General features: G+C 53.5%; 6 protein-coding genes across 6 annotated transcripts; 4 read left to right on the forward strand and 2 right to left on the reverse strand.

The window, feature by feature from the left end:
- Positions 1 to 131: 131 nt before the first annotated feature.
- On the forward strand, positions 132 to 3123 carry MYCGRDRAFT_48706 (uncharacterized protein; the record flags this gene model as incomplete). Its single annotated transcript, XM_003848822.1, has 5 exons — positions 132 to 1085; positions 1455 to 2084; positions 2184 to 2357; positions 2406 to 2441; positions 2497 to 3123. Coding segments are annotated over 5 exons (2421 nt in total), but the record flags the coding sequence as incomplete, so codon positions are not given.
- Positions 3124 to 3350: 227 nt separating this feature from the next.
- On the reverse strand, positions 3351 to 4224 carry MYCGRDRAFT_82382 (uncharacterized protein; the record flags this gene model as incomplete). Its single annotated transcript, XM_003849081.1, has 1 exon — positions 3351 to 4224. One exon carries the CDS (start codon positions 4167 to 4169, stop codon positions 3384 to 3386), a length of 786 nt encoding a protein of 261 aa, XP_003849129.1.
- A 221-nt stretch (positions 4225 to 4445) lies between these two features.
- On the forward strand, positions 4446 to 5340 carry MYCGRDRAFT_105945 (uncharacterized protein; the record flags this gene model as incomplete). The annotated part of the gene is made up of 1 exon (XM_003848823.1): positions 4446 to 5340. A coding segment is annotated over one exon (852 nt), but the record flags the coding sequence as incomplete, so codon positions are not given.
- Positions 5341 to 6508: 1168 nt separating this feature from the next.
- Positions 6509 to 7093, reverse strand: MYCGRDRAFT_105946 (uncharacterized protein; the record flags this gene model as incomplete). The annotated part of the gene is made up of 4 exons (XM_003849080.1): positions 6509 to 6700; positions 6771 to 6839; positions 6901 to 6941; positions 6992 to 7093. 4 exons carry the CDS (start codon positions 7004 to 7006, stop codon positions 6613 to 6615), a joined length of 213 nt encoding a protein of 70 aa, XP_003849128.1.
- Positions 7094 to 7310: 217 nt separating this feature from the next.
- On the forward strand, positions 7311 to 10790 carry MYCGRDRAFT_101428 (uncharacterized protein; the record flags this gene model as incomplete). Its single annotated transcript, XM_003848824.1, has 1 exon — positions 7311 to 10790. The coding sequence occupies one exon, from the start codon at positions 7311 to 7313 to the stop codon at positions 10788 to 10790; it is 3480 nt and encodes a 1159-aa protein (XP_003848872.1).
- Positions 10791 to 10983: 193 nt separating this feature from the next.
- MYCGRDRAFT_101429 (uncharacterized protein) lies at positions 10984 to 12915 on the forward strand (the record flags this gene model as incomplete). Its single annotated transcript, XM_003848825.1, has 2 exons — positions 10984 to 11757; positions 11842 to 12915. 2 exons carry the CDS (start codon positions 10984 to 10986, stop codon positions 12913 to 12915), a joined length of 1848 nt encoding a protein of 615 aa, XP_003848873.1.
- Between the last annotated feature and the right edge of the window lie 1352 nt (positions 12916 to 14267).

The following is a 14267-nucleotide window of genomic DNA, read 5'->3' on the forward strand; positions in this document are numbered from 1 at the left end:
GCTGAAGAAGAAGTTTCACGATCTCAAGGTGTGTGGAACGGTTGCTGGTGTGGCAGAACGTGTTTCCGCCATGTTGAACAGCAGATACATGCAGCTGAAAACTTCGCTGACACTCTCAGGTCGGCGCTGTACATTTGAAGCATCGAGTGGGCAAGTTCCAGAATCTGGTCAACAGCAACCATCGCCACGATGAGGAGCACGAACAGAAGACTGATGCCAAGCGCACTCGAATCGGAGAGTCGCATCGTTTCCAGTCCTTTGCTCCGGAGCGCAATGGCAACAACATCAAGTGGTATGTCGACGGCCGGGACTACTTCTGGGCTGTTTCCGTCGCACTGGAGAGAGCCAAGGAGACCATCTACATTGAAGACTGGTGGCTCAGTCCGGAGCTGTTTTTAAGGAGGCCGCCAGCTGAGAACCAACACTGGCGTCTCGACAACATCCTCAAACGTGCCGCGGAGCGTGGCGTCAAGATTTATGTTGTTGTATACAGAGAGGTCGAACAGGCTTTGACCTGCAACTCGCAACACACCAAGCATGCGCTACATTCGCTCTGTCCAGAAGGTACGCCGGGTGCTGGCAACATCAAGGTGATGCGCCATCCCGACCACAATGTCCTCGAAAACGCCTCGGACATGACGTTTTACTGGGCTCATCATGAGAAGTTCATCGTGATTGATTACGACATGGCTTTCATAGGTGGACTGGATCTTTGCTTTGGTCGCTGGGATAATCGACAGCATCCTCTCGCAGATGCTCATCCTGCTGGGGTAGCTAAGGAAGTGTTCCCAGGACAGGACTTCAACAACAATCGAATCATGGATTTCCAGAGTGTCCAGGACTGGAAGAGCAACGAGGTCTCCAAAGCTGATTATGGACGCATGCCGTGGCACGATGTCGCAATGGGTGTTATCGGACCTTGCATCTATGATATTGCGGAGCACTTCGTCCTGAGGTGGAACTTCTGCAAGCGTGACAAGTACAAGAGAGATGATAGATATGACTGGCTCACTCTCACGGGTCGCACTGGTGATGATGAGGATCTCATTGGCGTTCAGAGACCCAAACATCCTGTCGGAGATTACGTTCACCATCCTTTAACCTCGCTGGATGGCAAGAAAGCAAATCCTCGACGCACGCAGACCAGACAACATCCGCATGACGACACGAACCCAGGCACAAAAGGCGTTTCCAACTCCCAATTTGATGATGATGAATTCCACGATGCGGAGGAGCACCTCGATGAGCACGGCTACCGCCAAGAGCAGCACAGGCACGGTCATGGGGTTTCGAAGGAATTGAAGCAGCGCAACATTCACATGCCGCGACTTCATAGCTCCGGTCCTGCCGTTCCACCAGAGTTGCAACCCAAGCATCAGGAGAATGATCGCATGACAGGCAATGATCCTAAGAGAGAAGGAACAATAACGGCATCGGGCGGACTTGCTGAGAAGCAAAAGGGTTACCCGTCGACTGAAGTGGACAAAGGCCATATCGTTGTCGATGGCCCAGTTCATGCTCAGCTTGTGCGTTCCTCGGCGGATTGGTCTTCCGGAATCCTGACCGAGCAGAGCATCCAAAACGCCTACTGCCAAGTCATTCGAGATGCGAAGCATTTCGTGTACATTGAGAACCAGTTCTTCATCACCGCAACGGGCGAGGACCAAACACCCATTCACAACCAAATTGGCGCGGCCATCGTCGATGCTTGTGTAAAGGCTGCGAAAGAGGATCGCAAATTTCGCGTGATCATCATGATGCCTGCTATTCCTGGCTTCGCGGGAGACCTTCGCGACAACGCTGCAGCGGGCACCAGAGCTATCATGGACTATCAATACAAGTCAATTAGCCGTGGTGATCACAGCATATACGGGAGAATCAAGGCAGCAGGTTTTGATCCCACGAAGTACATATTCGTGTTCAACTTGCGGTCTTACGATCGCTTGAACAAGACACCTGCTCTCCAACGTCAAGAAGAGAAGAGTGGCATCAACTACCAAGAGGTACAGCGTGCTCAGGCTGAAGAGGTCATGTCTGACGCTGTCCACGGGAGTGAGGCTCACGAAGGTGGCGCCAGTGCCGGCGTCAGAGAGACCGCGAAAGAGGGCGGCCTCAAGGGTCTCTTCAAGAAGACGAGGAGAACCAGCATCGACTACTCCAAGGGCGGAGTCATCGAGCCTGAGAACCCGAACGAAGATCCCAAAGTCCTGGCTGAGAAGAAGGAGAAGTTCGAGGCAGAACGAGAGTACGAGCAGGAGGGCGAGCATAGCAATGACTCGATTGCGCACAACGCTATGTTGAACGGCAAGAAGCCGAGTGAAGAGCCATATGTCGGTCGTGACGAGAACGGCAAGAGGGTGGGACATGAAGAAGAGGACGAGGAGAACAGACAGCAGGAACTCGAGAACTTCGTGCAGGAGGAGCTATACATCCACGGCAAGGTATGTTCGCAAGCAATCGATTTTCGTGAGTACAGCAACTAACAAAAATTTGCAGCTCCTGATCGTGGACGACCGCATTGCTATTTGTGGCTCCAGCAACATCAACGACCGATCTCAGCTCGGCTACCACGACTCCGAGCTCGCCATCGTCATGGAGGATACTACCCCTCTCGAGTCAAAGATGAACGGTCAAGAGTACCGCGCTGGTCTCCACGCCGCCTCTCTCCGCCGCATGTTGTGGCGAGAGCATCTCGGTCTTCTTCCAGCGCAGGAATTGGATGCAACCAACGATCCGAATGCTCAGCCACCAGGCGACGGCGACAACGAATGGCACGCCGGCGACGAGTGGGACAAATTCGTCGAAGATCCGCTCGACGACGAGCTGTGGAAATTCTGGACCAAGCGCGCGACGATCAACACCGCCGTCTTCCGCCACTTGTTCCACGCCGATCCTGATGACAACGTCAAGACCTTTGAGGACTACGATAAGTTCTTGGGCGCCAAGGGGTCGAGGAAGGCGGGCCATATCTATGATCTGTTCCAGCCAGTGGATGTCGCGAGGCAGGAGCTCGACAAGATCAAGGGGCATGTTGTGTGGATGCCCTTGAAGTTCTTGCAGGATGCGCCCATGGCGGAGAAAGGAGTGGCCGTGAACTCGATCACGGAGAGTATTTATACTTAATTCGACAGGGGTGGGAGTCTGGTTGTGGCAGGTGTCTCGGTCAGGTATGAGGTTGATGATAGCGATATGCATTAGGGTGGCGCAATTGGACGATACCAGATCGCGGATGAATTAGAAGAGCAGTTCTCAGACCCAGCCGTTGACATCGTAGAAGCCATCTCGTCCAAGCCGCAGTTCTGGTGCCCTTATCATAACCATTGAACCTGTCCTGATCCAAACGCCACGCTAAACCATCAACCGTCCCAGCATTCTCATCGCATTCATCGTAACCACTTCAACACAAAGTACACGAAAATGATGAAGACCACCACACCACCCCAGAATATCGACTTGTCCTGCTTCGCTCTCCTCTCCACCATCCTTATCGTGTCTCCCGAAATTCCCAGCGTGCTCCCAATGGAATACAACTTCTTCTGTGTTCCCTTCAACATCTCCCTCTGATCTCCCAAGTCTCCCAACACCGCCCTCCCTCGCTCCAAGTATTCATCCAGCGTCTGATTTGCGCTTCCAAAGAACGAGTTCTCTCTCAACGCATGGCTCTCCCTCGCTTCATCCGCTCCCAGTCCATACGGCGACGAGTATGCCGAGTAGCTATTCCCCTGCTGTCCCGGCACGAAATTCGGATTACTCGTGCGAAACAGCGGATTCACATTTTCGCCGTGTCCCGCGCCACTCGCAATCGCAGCATCAGCATATGGGTTTTCCGGTGTATTCGCAGCGTGCGGTCTCCGCCCGAGTAGTTCCGATCGATTCTGCGCATATGCTTGTTCCTGCTGGGTGTGTTTGAGTTCTGCGAATCGAGAGCGAAAGTCGAGGAGTTCGGAGCGGAAATTCGTCAGTCGTTCTTGGCCTTTGGTGGCTTTGTCAGGGACGAGTTCGTCGTTTATGCTGCGTTGGTAGTCGTCTAGAGTGCGGGAGAAGGAGGTTATGGCTGCGGTGAGTTGGCCTTGGAGAGCGGCGGAGGAGGAGGGTTGGGAACTGAGGATGTCGAGGTCGGCACGGATGGATTTTGATTGCCGCAGGGCGGAATTGTAGAGGGCACTCATTGTGTTGAGGGATGGGGAGTGTTGTTGCGGGATGGAGTTGTTGGTTGCATGGTATTGAAAGTGGATGAGTTAAGGGAGACGTGTCGTGGCAGCTGCGCGTAGTTCTATCCCTTCAGTTGCCGTTTGAACCCTCGAAGCGGCTCTCAAAACTGCTTGGAAAATAAAACACGGCCGACGTCATATTCCAGATCCAAGTTTCCATTCCCATATTCTCCTGAACGGGTGAACATGTACTTGTACTTGAAGAGATCGGTCCCACATCCTTGTCCGACCGCCATGAACGTCCATTGAACGCCACCTCAGCTACCCTCGCACATCATGGACATCCTCCGCCAAATCGTCGCCTCCCCACGAGCAAGACACCCAGAAGCTGGCCTCGATCTATGTTATGTGACCGACAAGATCGTAGCTACGTCCGGACCTAGTGGTACATATCCACAAGTCGCATATCGCAATCGTCTATCAGACCTCGTCAAGTTCCTCGACTCCAAGCACAATGAAGAATGGGCAATATGGGAGTTCCGAGCCGAAGGGACGGGCTACCCTGACGACGAGGTCTACAATCGCGTTCGACATTACCCATGGCCCGACCATCATCCTCCACCGTTCGCATTGGTCCCGTTGATCATGGCTAGTATGCGGGACTGGCTGCACGCGAAAGAGGGTCGAGTGGCGGTGGTACATTGCAAAGCGGGCAAGGGCAGAAGTGGAACTGTAACTTGCAGCTATTTGATCAGCGAGGAAGGATGGACCGCTGAAGATGCTATGAAACGCTTTACAGAGAGGAGAATGAGGCCCGGATTCGGAAATGGAATCTCGATCCCAAGCCAGCTGAGATGGGTGAGCTACGTGGACCGCTGGGCAAAAGGTGGCAAGTTATACGTCGACAGACCTGTGGAAGTTACAGAACTACATGTATGGGGTTTGCGAGATGGGGTAAAAATTGCTGTTGAGGGATTCGTGGATGAAGGAAAGGTGATCAAATCGTTTCATACATTCACGAAAGAGGAAAGACAAATCGTGCGTGGGAACATCCGACAAGGCAGCGGCTTCGCGGACGTGGCGATGGAGATGATGGGAAAGAAGAAGACAGACGAAAGTGACGCTGGCGAGCAGATCAAAGAGGCTGGCAAGATACAGAAGAGCCAGACAAGTTCTTCGGAAATGCTGGAAGGTGAAGGAGGTGAGGTCGTCTTCCGGCCATCCTCACGGATCATTCTACCCACGAGTGACATCAACATCGACACCGAACGGCGTAACAAGTCGAAATATGGTGGCTTCACTATGGTCACGGCCGTCGCTCACGTCTGGTTCAATACATTCTTCGAAGGCATGGGACCAGAGAAAAATGGCAAGCCGGACGACTCTGGTGTCTTCGAGATCGACTTCGACGCGATGGACGGCATCAAAGGTAGCAGTCGCAAAGGCACCAGAGCATTTGACAAGATCTGCGTGGTGTGGAAAGCAGTGCCATCCGAGAATGGCACTCAGCCGGATGTGGTCATCACAGAACCAAAACCTGGCGAAGCTATTCCTCAAGCTCGGCCTGCGGACTGGAAGAATGGGCAAAACGCAAAAAGCAACGACTTCGAGAAGAAATTGGGTCTCCGCGCCGCGACGACTGAAAGTGCTGCCATCAGCCGTGCAAGTAGCACACGCTCGAACGTTACGGATCCCGAGAAGAAGTCTTTGGACTTGATGGAGGGCGTGCAGACATACACTTCTGATGGTAAAGTCCTACATACAACGCCTGGAACGGAGAAGAACAAGGAGAATACTGGTGTCTTCAACACACCTTCAGCATCTGCGAGCGGTACACCTCAACCTGCGAGCGGTACACCTCAACCTGCGAGCGGTACACCGCAACCTGCGAGTTATACTCCTCAACCGACAGGCAACCCGAAGGTGGTTGACGGAGCGGCTAACAACTCTTCCAATATCCCTGTTGCGCCACTGCCGGATAGAAAGGTGGAGGAGATTGTGCATGAGCGCCGTGGCCAGACAGCGGGACAGCCGACGGGGTCGAAGAATGTGACAGGCAGCTCATGAGACAGCAGTGGACGGCGACCGCGGTGGTACTAGATTGTCAGCTTAGCAAGGCGTTCAGGTTCAATGCAACACCAGGGTATAAAGGATTTATATGGCAAGGGAGATGCTGTCGACCACTTGCACCAGAAGTGCAGGATTCAGTCGGAATAGGCGGCATCAGAGGCTAATTGTGGCCATAGTCGAAGCTCTTGAGATGCGCATATCTCCAAGCTAAGGAACAGAGTAGCATGATCGATCAGAGCTTCTGCCTGCTGCGTCGTCACGATACACCGCGTTCGACTGGATTATTCTCTCGCGTTGAACATCGTCGTTATAAGCTCATCTTCTATTTACCTCTCTTAACAGTCTGTCCCGATTGAGCTTGAGCCTCCGTTCCACCGTTCCGTGTCATACATCATTGCGTCTTGACTTCACCATCGTCCTCGACGGTGACGTGGTCGTTGGTTTGAAGGGTGTGAACGGTATCGGCGGGGAACTCGGCACTGTATGCATTCCTCTCGTTAGTTTCCTGATCAAACCAACAACCTGTCAGCTCAAGAGGTGTGAACATACGTGAATGCCTTCACGAGCGTGAACTCCTCAACGATTTTGCCTCCTTGTTCCTGGACCTGCTTCTTGGCTCTGGAGAATCACTTAGTATGTGCCGATACTTCGATACGGTGTTGGCGGTATTAGGTCGTACTGCTCGAGCTGACTCGCGTCGGCTCCCTTCTTCAGCGTGACCTAGCATCACAGTCAGCTCAAGTCCTCTCGTCTTGCGGCCGGTTTCTTACGTTGATTCTGGGCATGTTGGAGATTGCTTTGGATGTATTTGTTGTGGTCTTTTTGCAAACAGTGTGTTGAGAGTTGGAAGAGTGAGATCAAGGTCGAGGTCGTAGTGTCGAATAAGCAGGAATACCGTAGCCTGGAAGAGGGCCTGTCTATCCCACTTCTCAAACATGACGTGCGAGGGACAGCGGGCTCACATAAGGTTTCCACTAGTGCTGTCGGCATGCGGAACGTCGGCGTTTAGGGCAAGCTCCGGATGACTTTTTCGGAAGACGATCTCACAAAGTTTTGAAGGCGACTTGGTTTCGAGTCCACTACGCAAACATGGCCGGCGAAGATCAAGCGCATCGCGCGCATCGGCCGACAAAGGAGAAGAAGAAGCACGATACCAGTCAGCCCAACCCGAAAGCATTTGCATTTGCCGCTCCTGGACGCCTCGCGAAGCAAGCAGCACGCAGCCACGATGTCAAGGAGAAGCGATTGCATGTACCGCTGGTGGACCGACTACCTGAAGAGGCACCCCCATTGGTAGTCGGAGTGGTCGGTCCTCCTGGTGTGGGCAAGACCACATTGATCAAGAGTTTGATCCGTCGATACACGAAAACCGCCGTCACACAGCCCACAGGACCGATCACCATCGTTACGAGCAAGAAGAGGAGGTTGACATTCATCGAGGGACCAAGCGACAGTCTGGCTGCTGCGATTGACATGGCAAAAGTGGTGGACATCGTCTTGCTCATGATCGATGGCAACTATGGCTTTGAGATGGAGACAATGGAGTTCTTGTCGGTGCTCAGCAGTACTGGTATGCCAGGAAATGTGTTCGGAATCCTGACGCACTTGGATTTGTTCCGGAAGCAGGACACACTCAAAGCACAGAAGAAGAGATTGAAGCACCGCTTCTGGTCGGAGCTCTACCAAGGAGCAAAGCTGTTCTACCTCTCTGGTGTGATTAACGGCAGATACCCGGATCGCGAAGTTCTGAACTTGTCTCGCTTCCTCAGTGTGATGAAGAACCCACGACCTCTTGTCTGGCGCAACTCACATCCTTATGCACTGGCAGATCGAATGCTCGACATCACGCCACCCACGGCGATTGAGGAGAATCCGAAGTGCGATCGGACAGTAGCATTGTACGGCTACCTGCGAGGAACAAACTTTCCTTCTCATGATGCACGAGTCCACGTTCCCGGTATTGGCGACTTGAACGTCTCTCGAGTTGAATCACTTCCCGACCCTTGTCCGACACCTCAATTCTTGCAGGCGCAAGAGAAAGCAGAAGGTACCAAGAAGAGACGGAGGTTGGGAGAAAAGCAGAAACTCATCTACGCTCCGATGAGTGATGTCGGAGGAGTACTTGTGGACAAAGACGCTGTATACATTGATGTCAAGAGCACTACCTTCGATGCCGATGAGGAGGACGAGGAGCGCGGCCTCGGTGAGCAGATGGTTGTTGGTCTACAAGGGGAACGGCGATTGCTCGGACAAGATGACCAGGGTATTTCACTGTTCGACCGAGGCGAGCGACTGAAGCAGCTGGATGACGATGAGGACGTTCAGGATACAGGCAGACGAAGCGCGAGGAAGCCTACGGCCATCGCACGTGACGGTGATGAAGTGGCTCTGGACGAAGATGAAGATGAGGGCTTCGCGAGCGGCGAAACCGACGATGAAGCGGACCTGGAAGCCGTACAGCAGGCGCCTACCAAGCTTAGCCGGTCTCGAAAGGAGCAAGATAAGGAAGTCGAGGGCGATGTCGAGTTCGCCGACTCTGACAGCGACCTCGGATCTCTGTCTTCGGTTTCGGATCAGGAGCTGGAGGACGATTCTGATGCTGAGGACGAAGACGAGGACGAGGACGACGAGAACGGTGCACCTCGATGGAAGAGCAATTTGTCGGAGCGTGCTCTCGCGTTGCACGGCAAGAAACAACCATATCGAATTGCAGAACTTGCAAGGATGATGTACGACGACATGCTGTCTACAGCTGAGATCGTGAAGAAGTGGCGGGGCGAGTCTGACGAGGACGCGGATGGGAGTGGGAGTGAGGAGGAGGATGGATTCTTCAAGAGAAGACAGTCAAACAGGGATGAGGCGGAGGAAGACAGACTAATTCCAAAATACAACTACGCGGAGCTGGAAGAGAAGTGGACAGATGAAGACAACGTGGAGGCGCTGAGGCAACGATTCGCGTCGACCCGGCTGTCCGGAGCGAATGCCGAAGGTCTTGGCGATGGAGATGATGAGTTCGAGGGAATTGCCGACGAGGACGATGAAGGTGATGGTGAATTCGAGGATCTGGAAGCTGATGATGCGGAAGAGGGCGCCGAGGAAACCATTGAGTCTGAGCGAGAGAAGAACGCGCGCAAGAAGGAGGAGCTCAAGTTGCGATTCGAAGAAGAAGATCGAGAAGGCTTCCTCAATCCGAAGAACACTAATCGTGAAGCCAACGGTCAAGCCGCTGAACGTGAGTTTGGCGAGGATGAGTGGTATGATGCACAAAAGGCGCTGCTTTCCAAGCAGCAAGATATCAATCGGAAAGAGTTTGAGGCTCTTGATGAGGCATCGCGAGTGCGCGCCGAAGGCTATCGTGCTGGCACGTATGCTCGATTGATCCTGACCGCTGTACCGTACGAGTTCACCGAGAATTTCGATGCTCGATATCCACTTCTGATCGGTGGACTACAGCCGACTGAGGAGCGAATGGGCTTTGTACAAGTCCGTATTAAGCGACATCGATGGCACAAGAAGATCTTGAAGACGAACGATCCACTCATCTTCTCGTTGGGCTGGCGGCGCTTCCAAACGACACCGGTCTACAGCATCAGTGACTCCCGAACGAGGAACAGGATGCTCAAGTACACTCCCGAGCACATGCATTGCTTTGGCACATTCTACGGGCCGCTGGCAGCGCCCAACACCGGATTCTGCTGTGTCCAAAGCTTCTCAAACAAGAACCCGGGCTTCCGTATCGCTGCAACGGGCGTGATCTTGAACGTGGATGAAAGCACGGAAATCGTCAAGAAGCTCAAGCTCACCGGTCACCCGTACAAGATCTTCAAGAACACTGCATTCATCAAGGACATGTTCAGCACAGCGCTGGAGATTGCCAAGTTTGAAGGCGCAGGAATCAAGACGGTGTCTGGCGTTCGTGGTCAGATCAAGAAAGCTCTGTCCAAGCCCGATGGGTGCTTCAGGGCAACCTTTGAAGACAAAGTGCTGATGAGCGACATCGTCTTCCTCAGAGCATGGTATCCTGTCAGACCGCACCGCTTCTACAACCCTGTTACCAATCTTCTCGAGAGCCCCGATGCCGCAGATGGTTGGGAAGGCATGCGTCTGACTGGTCAGGTTCGCGCTGCCCAGAACATCCCTACGCCCAAGGAGAAGAACTCTGCCTACCGTCCGATCGAGCGTCAAGAGCGTCACTTCAATCCGCTTCGCGTGCCACGCAAGTTGCAAGCGGATCTTCCCTTCAAGAGTCAGATCACCAAAATGAAGGCTCAGAATAAGGAGACCTATGTGCAGAAGCGTGCTGTGGTCGCTGGTGGCGAGGAGAAGGTTGCAAGACGTCTGATGCAGCAAATCATGACGATTCGCAAGGAGAAGGTCGAGAAGCGCAGGGCGAAGCAGGAGGAGAGGAGGCAACCTCATCGTGCGAAGGTGGCCGAGAATGAGGAGAAGAGGAAGGAAAGGGAGAAGAAGGAGCGAGATGAGTACTGGAGGAGGGAGGGCAAGAAGAGAAAGGGTTGGGCGGAGGGTGCTGATGGTGGAGGCGGTGGGAAGAGGAGAAAGAGGGCTTGAAGTGGGAGTATTCTCGGTAGACGATAGTTGACCGACGAAAAGCCTTCAAAAACATCATTCCATGAGCGCTAAAGTGAGTTTGCTTCTAATAGTCCGCCGTAGTTCGAAATGTGGACCCCACAATTCTGGATCTACAGCCCACCTACTCTTCAACTCTCGATGCAGGCAGAAGACCACATGAAAGCCACTTCCCATGGATATCACACAGTTCATTGCGACCAGCCGCGAGGCTCTGCTCGTCGGTGACTACAATTCATACCGCGCTCACCTTTCCCGCCGACTCCTCGCGACCCGAAAACGTCTAGGAAGAGCCACGCACAAGAAGGAGAAGTTCGCGGCGAAGCCAGTGACCGCGGAGGATGTTGCCAAAAGCCATGAGTTTGCGCATTTACTACTGCTCACCGCGGAGCGCGCATGGGCTCATGCTATGCACGTGAAGACTACACACACCGACGACAATGCTGGCAAGGGAATCACTGGATCCACGCGGAGCTACATCATTTCACGTTTGAACAAAGCTTCCAAGGTCGCCAATGAGCTCTTGAACTTGTTGAAGGACAGCACTTCCAATGCGACTGATCAAGCTTTGCTGGAGACAAGAGCTTACCAAACGTCATTATCTGGCGCGGAGGAATTCGAGAAGCAAGCAGAGGGACAGCGTCAAGGCGATGGTCAGGCGAGTGAAAAGAGATGGCAAAAGTGCTTGCAGAGGTACTCGGAGGCTCGCGTGATATACGCTGCACTGCTTGAGAAGGAGAAGAAGGAAATCTACAGGGACATCTTGACCAACACAATCGATCCTACGATACGATATGCTGCGTACCAAGCTCACCTTTCACGCACGATACCAATTCCGACAGTTGCGAAGCGCTTCTTTCCAAAGGAGGATGCTCAGCTTGTCAAGGCGGTGCAGAAACTTGATCCGGCAGCTCTCGAAGACAAACCGGCACCGCAAACCGGCAACGATGTCAAAGCAGCGCCATCGGAAATCCCAAACAGCGTGAACTGGAGAGGCAGAAAAGCCAACATTGTCGATGCTTCCATCGGGCAGGCGTTGGCCAACGTTTCGTCTGCAGAGGCCAAATTGCGTTCGTTTCTGTCTTCCAATTCGACCTCCTCACCGCGGGACAAGGCTGCTGCGTACGACGATGTTCTGATTGCATCTCAAGATGCGGCAGACGCAACGAAGAGTGCCACCGATGAGCTTGAGAAGGAACGTGTTGACGAGGGCGATGCTCGCATGCAGAACCTGCGTGTGACGAGCCTGTCTGTCAATTACGACTTGGTATCTTGGCGCGTGGGTCGCAACCGCGTATTGATTGGAGAGGATGACGGCTTGACGTTCGGCGGTCAGCAGATGAAGAAGTCTAAGAGGCTGCGGAAAGACGGCACTCCCTACCCAGAACAAGAGGAGTCCAGAGGTCGCAAGCTTGCGAGATTGCGTGAGCGGAATGTGTTGTACGACTCGACCATTCAGAGCGTCAATTCCATCAAGGAGCTGCGCGGAGCTATGCGTGATCCGGCATTCGTCGAAGAGTTGGACGGCAAGGTGGACTACTTCCGAGCGCTGAAATGTCTAAACATTTCGTATTCTCACACGCTCCTCGGCAATCACCTCAACGCTCTCGCTCTGCTGAAGCGAGCACAACAACTGCTGTCTCGACCGGCGCCAGCGACCGCATCGAGTGCCACCGATAGCCCGCCGACCTTGGACATTCGACCTGCTGCGTTCGACAAGTTGAAAGGCCACGTCGAATCTCTCGCGTCTCGCATGCACGCTATAGTGGAAATGCGCAGTCTAGAGGCCAATTCGGCCAAAGCAGCGCAGAAACACATGTCCTCGGCGGCACCGATCGTTCAACGCTTGCACGACTACCCGACTCCAGGCACAATGGTCGATCTTGCCAATCTTGTGACTTATCCTCCGAAAATCGAGGCGGTCCCGGTGAAGCCGTTGTTCTTGGACGTTGCATTCAACTATATTGAATATCCCGGAAGGATGGCCGGCGGGGAGGGACCCCCGGCGGTGCTGTCGCAAAAGCAAAGCAACGCGGCGCAGGAAGAGGTCTCTGAGAAGTCCGAACAGCCGGCGCCAAGAAAGGGCTGGTTTGGGTTTGGGCGATGAAGAGGCCAAGCCCGCCATAGCGGGCCAAATCGGTCCAAAACTCAACATGCTCCATGCTTTTGCAATGCCCGAAGGATTCGAATGCAGCTGGGCGATGTCCAAAGTGGAAGCTCGTGTACTAGCAGTGCAGACAACGCACTCATGATCGACCCGATGGCCAGAAAAAGAGCTCATCACCACATCGTCAACGGCCTTGAAATGGCAGTGCCGTGCCGACCGGGCTGAATTGGCATGTATAGAGTTCATCAAACCACGCTTCAACGTTCACTACCCCTTGCGGGGTTCTCGAATAGTCTCCAGCCCTGTGACCAGCTTAGAGCCCGGCTACATTGCCTCCGCGAAAAAGACATGATTATCCCGTTTCGACCAGACACGAACGAAGTACGTGTCAACCATCACAGCGAAATTATGCCGAATTCATGACTCGACGAGAACCCATAACGGCAGCGCAACTATCAATAGTTTTACGTCAGCAACCTGCTCATCACCAATGCGTTGTCTATGCTCGTCCTCGTATTTTCCGGACGACAAGCCGCCCTGCTGGTCGATCACTCATGCATTGATGATTCTGGAAGGAAGAATCGAGATCTTCATTGCATCGTCGGCAAGAAAGATCCGGCCGGCAGTGAGCCACGTCAATTGCGATGCTGTGTGCTTCTGCGTTGGGCGTCTGGGCTATTGGAGTCTAATCAGCTCTTTCTATGCATCAGCAATTCGGAACCACGGCATTTGTGAATCACTCGCTGATCAGAACAATAGCTGACCAATGGGCGCTTTGACCTAAAAAGGCAGCTATAGCTACTTCTTGCGGTGTACAACGGATCTACTGCAAGCTTATTGTACCTGCGCAGAAGCAATGCACATGCCGAGAGGCACCGAGCCTCTGGTGCAAAGCTCTCATTTCATCACTGCACCACTATGCACCGGATTGATCCTGCCGAATGGCAATCCAATGCCAGGCTCCGACGCATGGAGAATGACAGCACTCACCGCTGTGACGTTGTGATTGCAATCGAGCGTTGAGCTCGACTGCAAAGGAGCTGCCCCACAGACTCCAATGGCCAGTCAAGCATCCGAGAAGAAGAGAATATTCCGCAGCGCCACTTCGAGCTGATCAGCAGCATCCAGCTCACGCTGTCAGCCTCACGAATTCCTGGCGGCAAAAGAACGTCCCGGCCCCAAGCATCTTGCGTACCTGCGGACGCCAAGTATTCGGGACGGGGCATCTCACGGTTGCAGGTGGAAGCGGGCGCCTTGCAGCTGCAGACCGCAAGAAGAGGCTGTATGCAGCTTGGTGCCATATCGAGACGCCTTCGTTCATATCGGTCGAAAGCATGAATGCATCTCGTCTA

The sequence above is a fragment of the Zymoseptoria tritici genome, chromosome 10 (assembly GCF_000219625.1).
Source record: "Zymoseptoria tritici IPO323 chromosome 10, whole genome shotgun sequence".
Lineage (NCBI taxonomy): Eukaryota > Fungi > Ascomycota > Dothideomycetes > Mycosphaerellales > Mycosphaerellaceae > Zymoseptoria > Zymoseptoria tritici.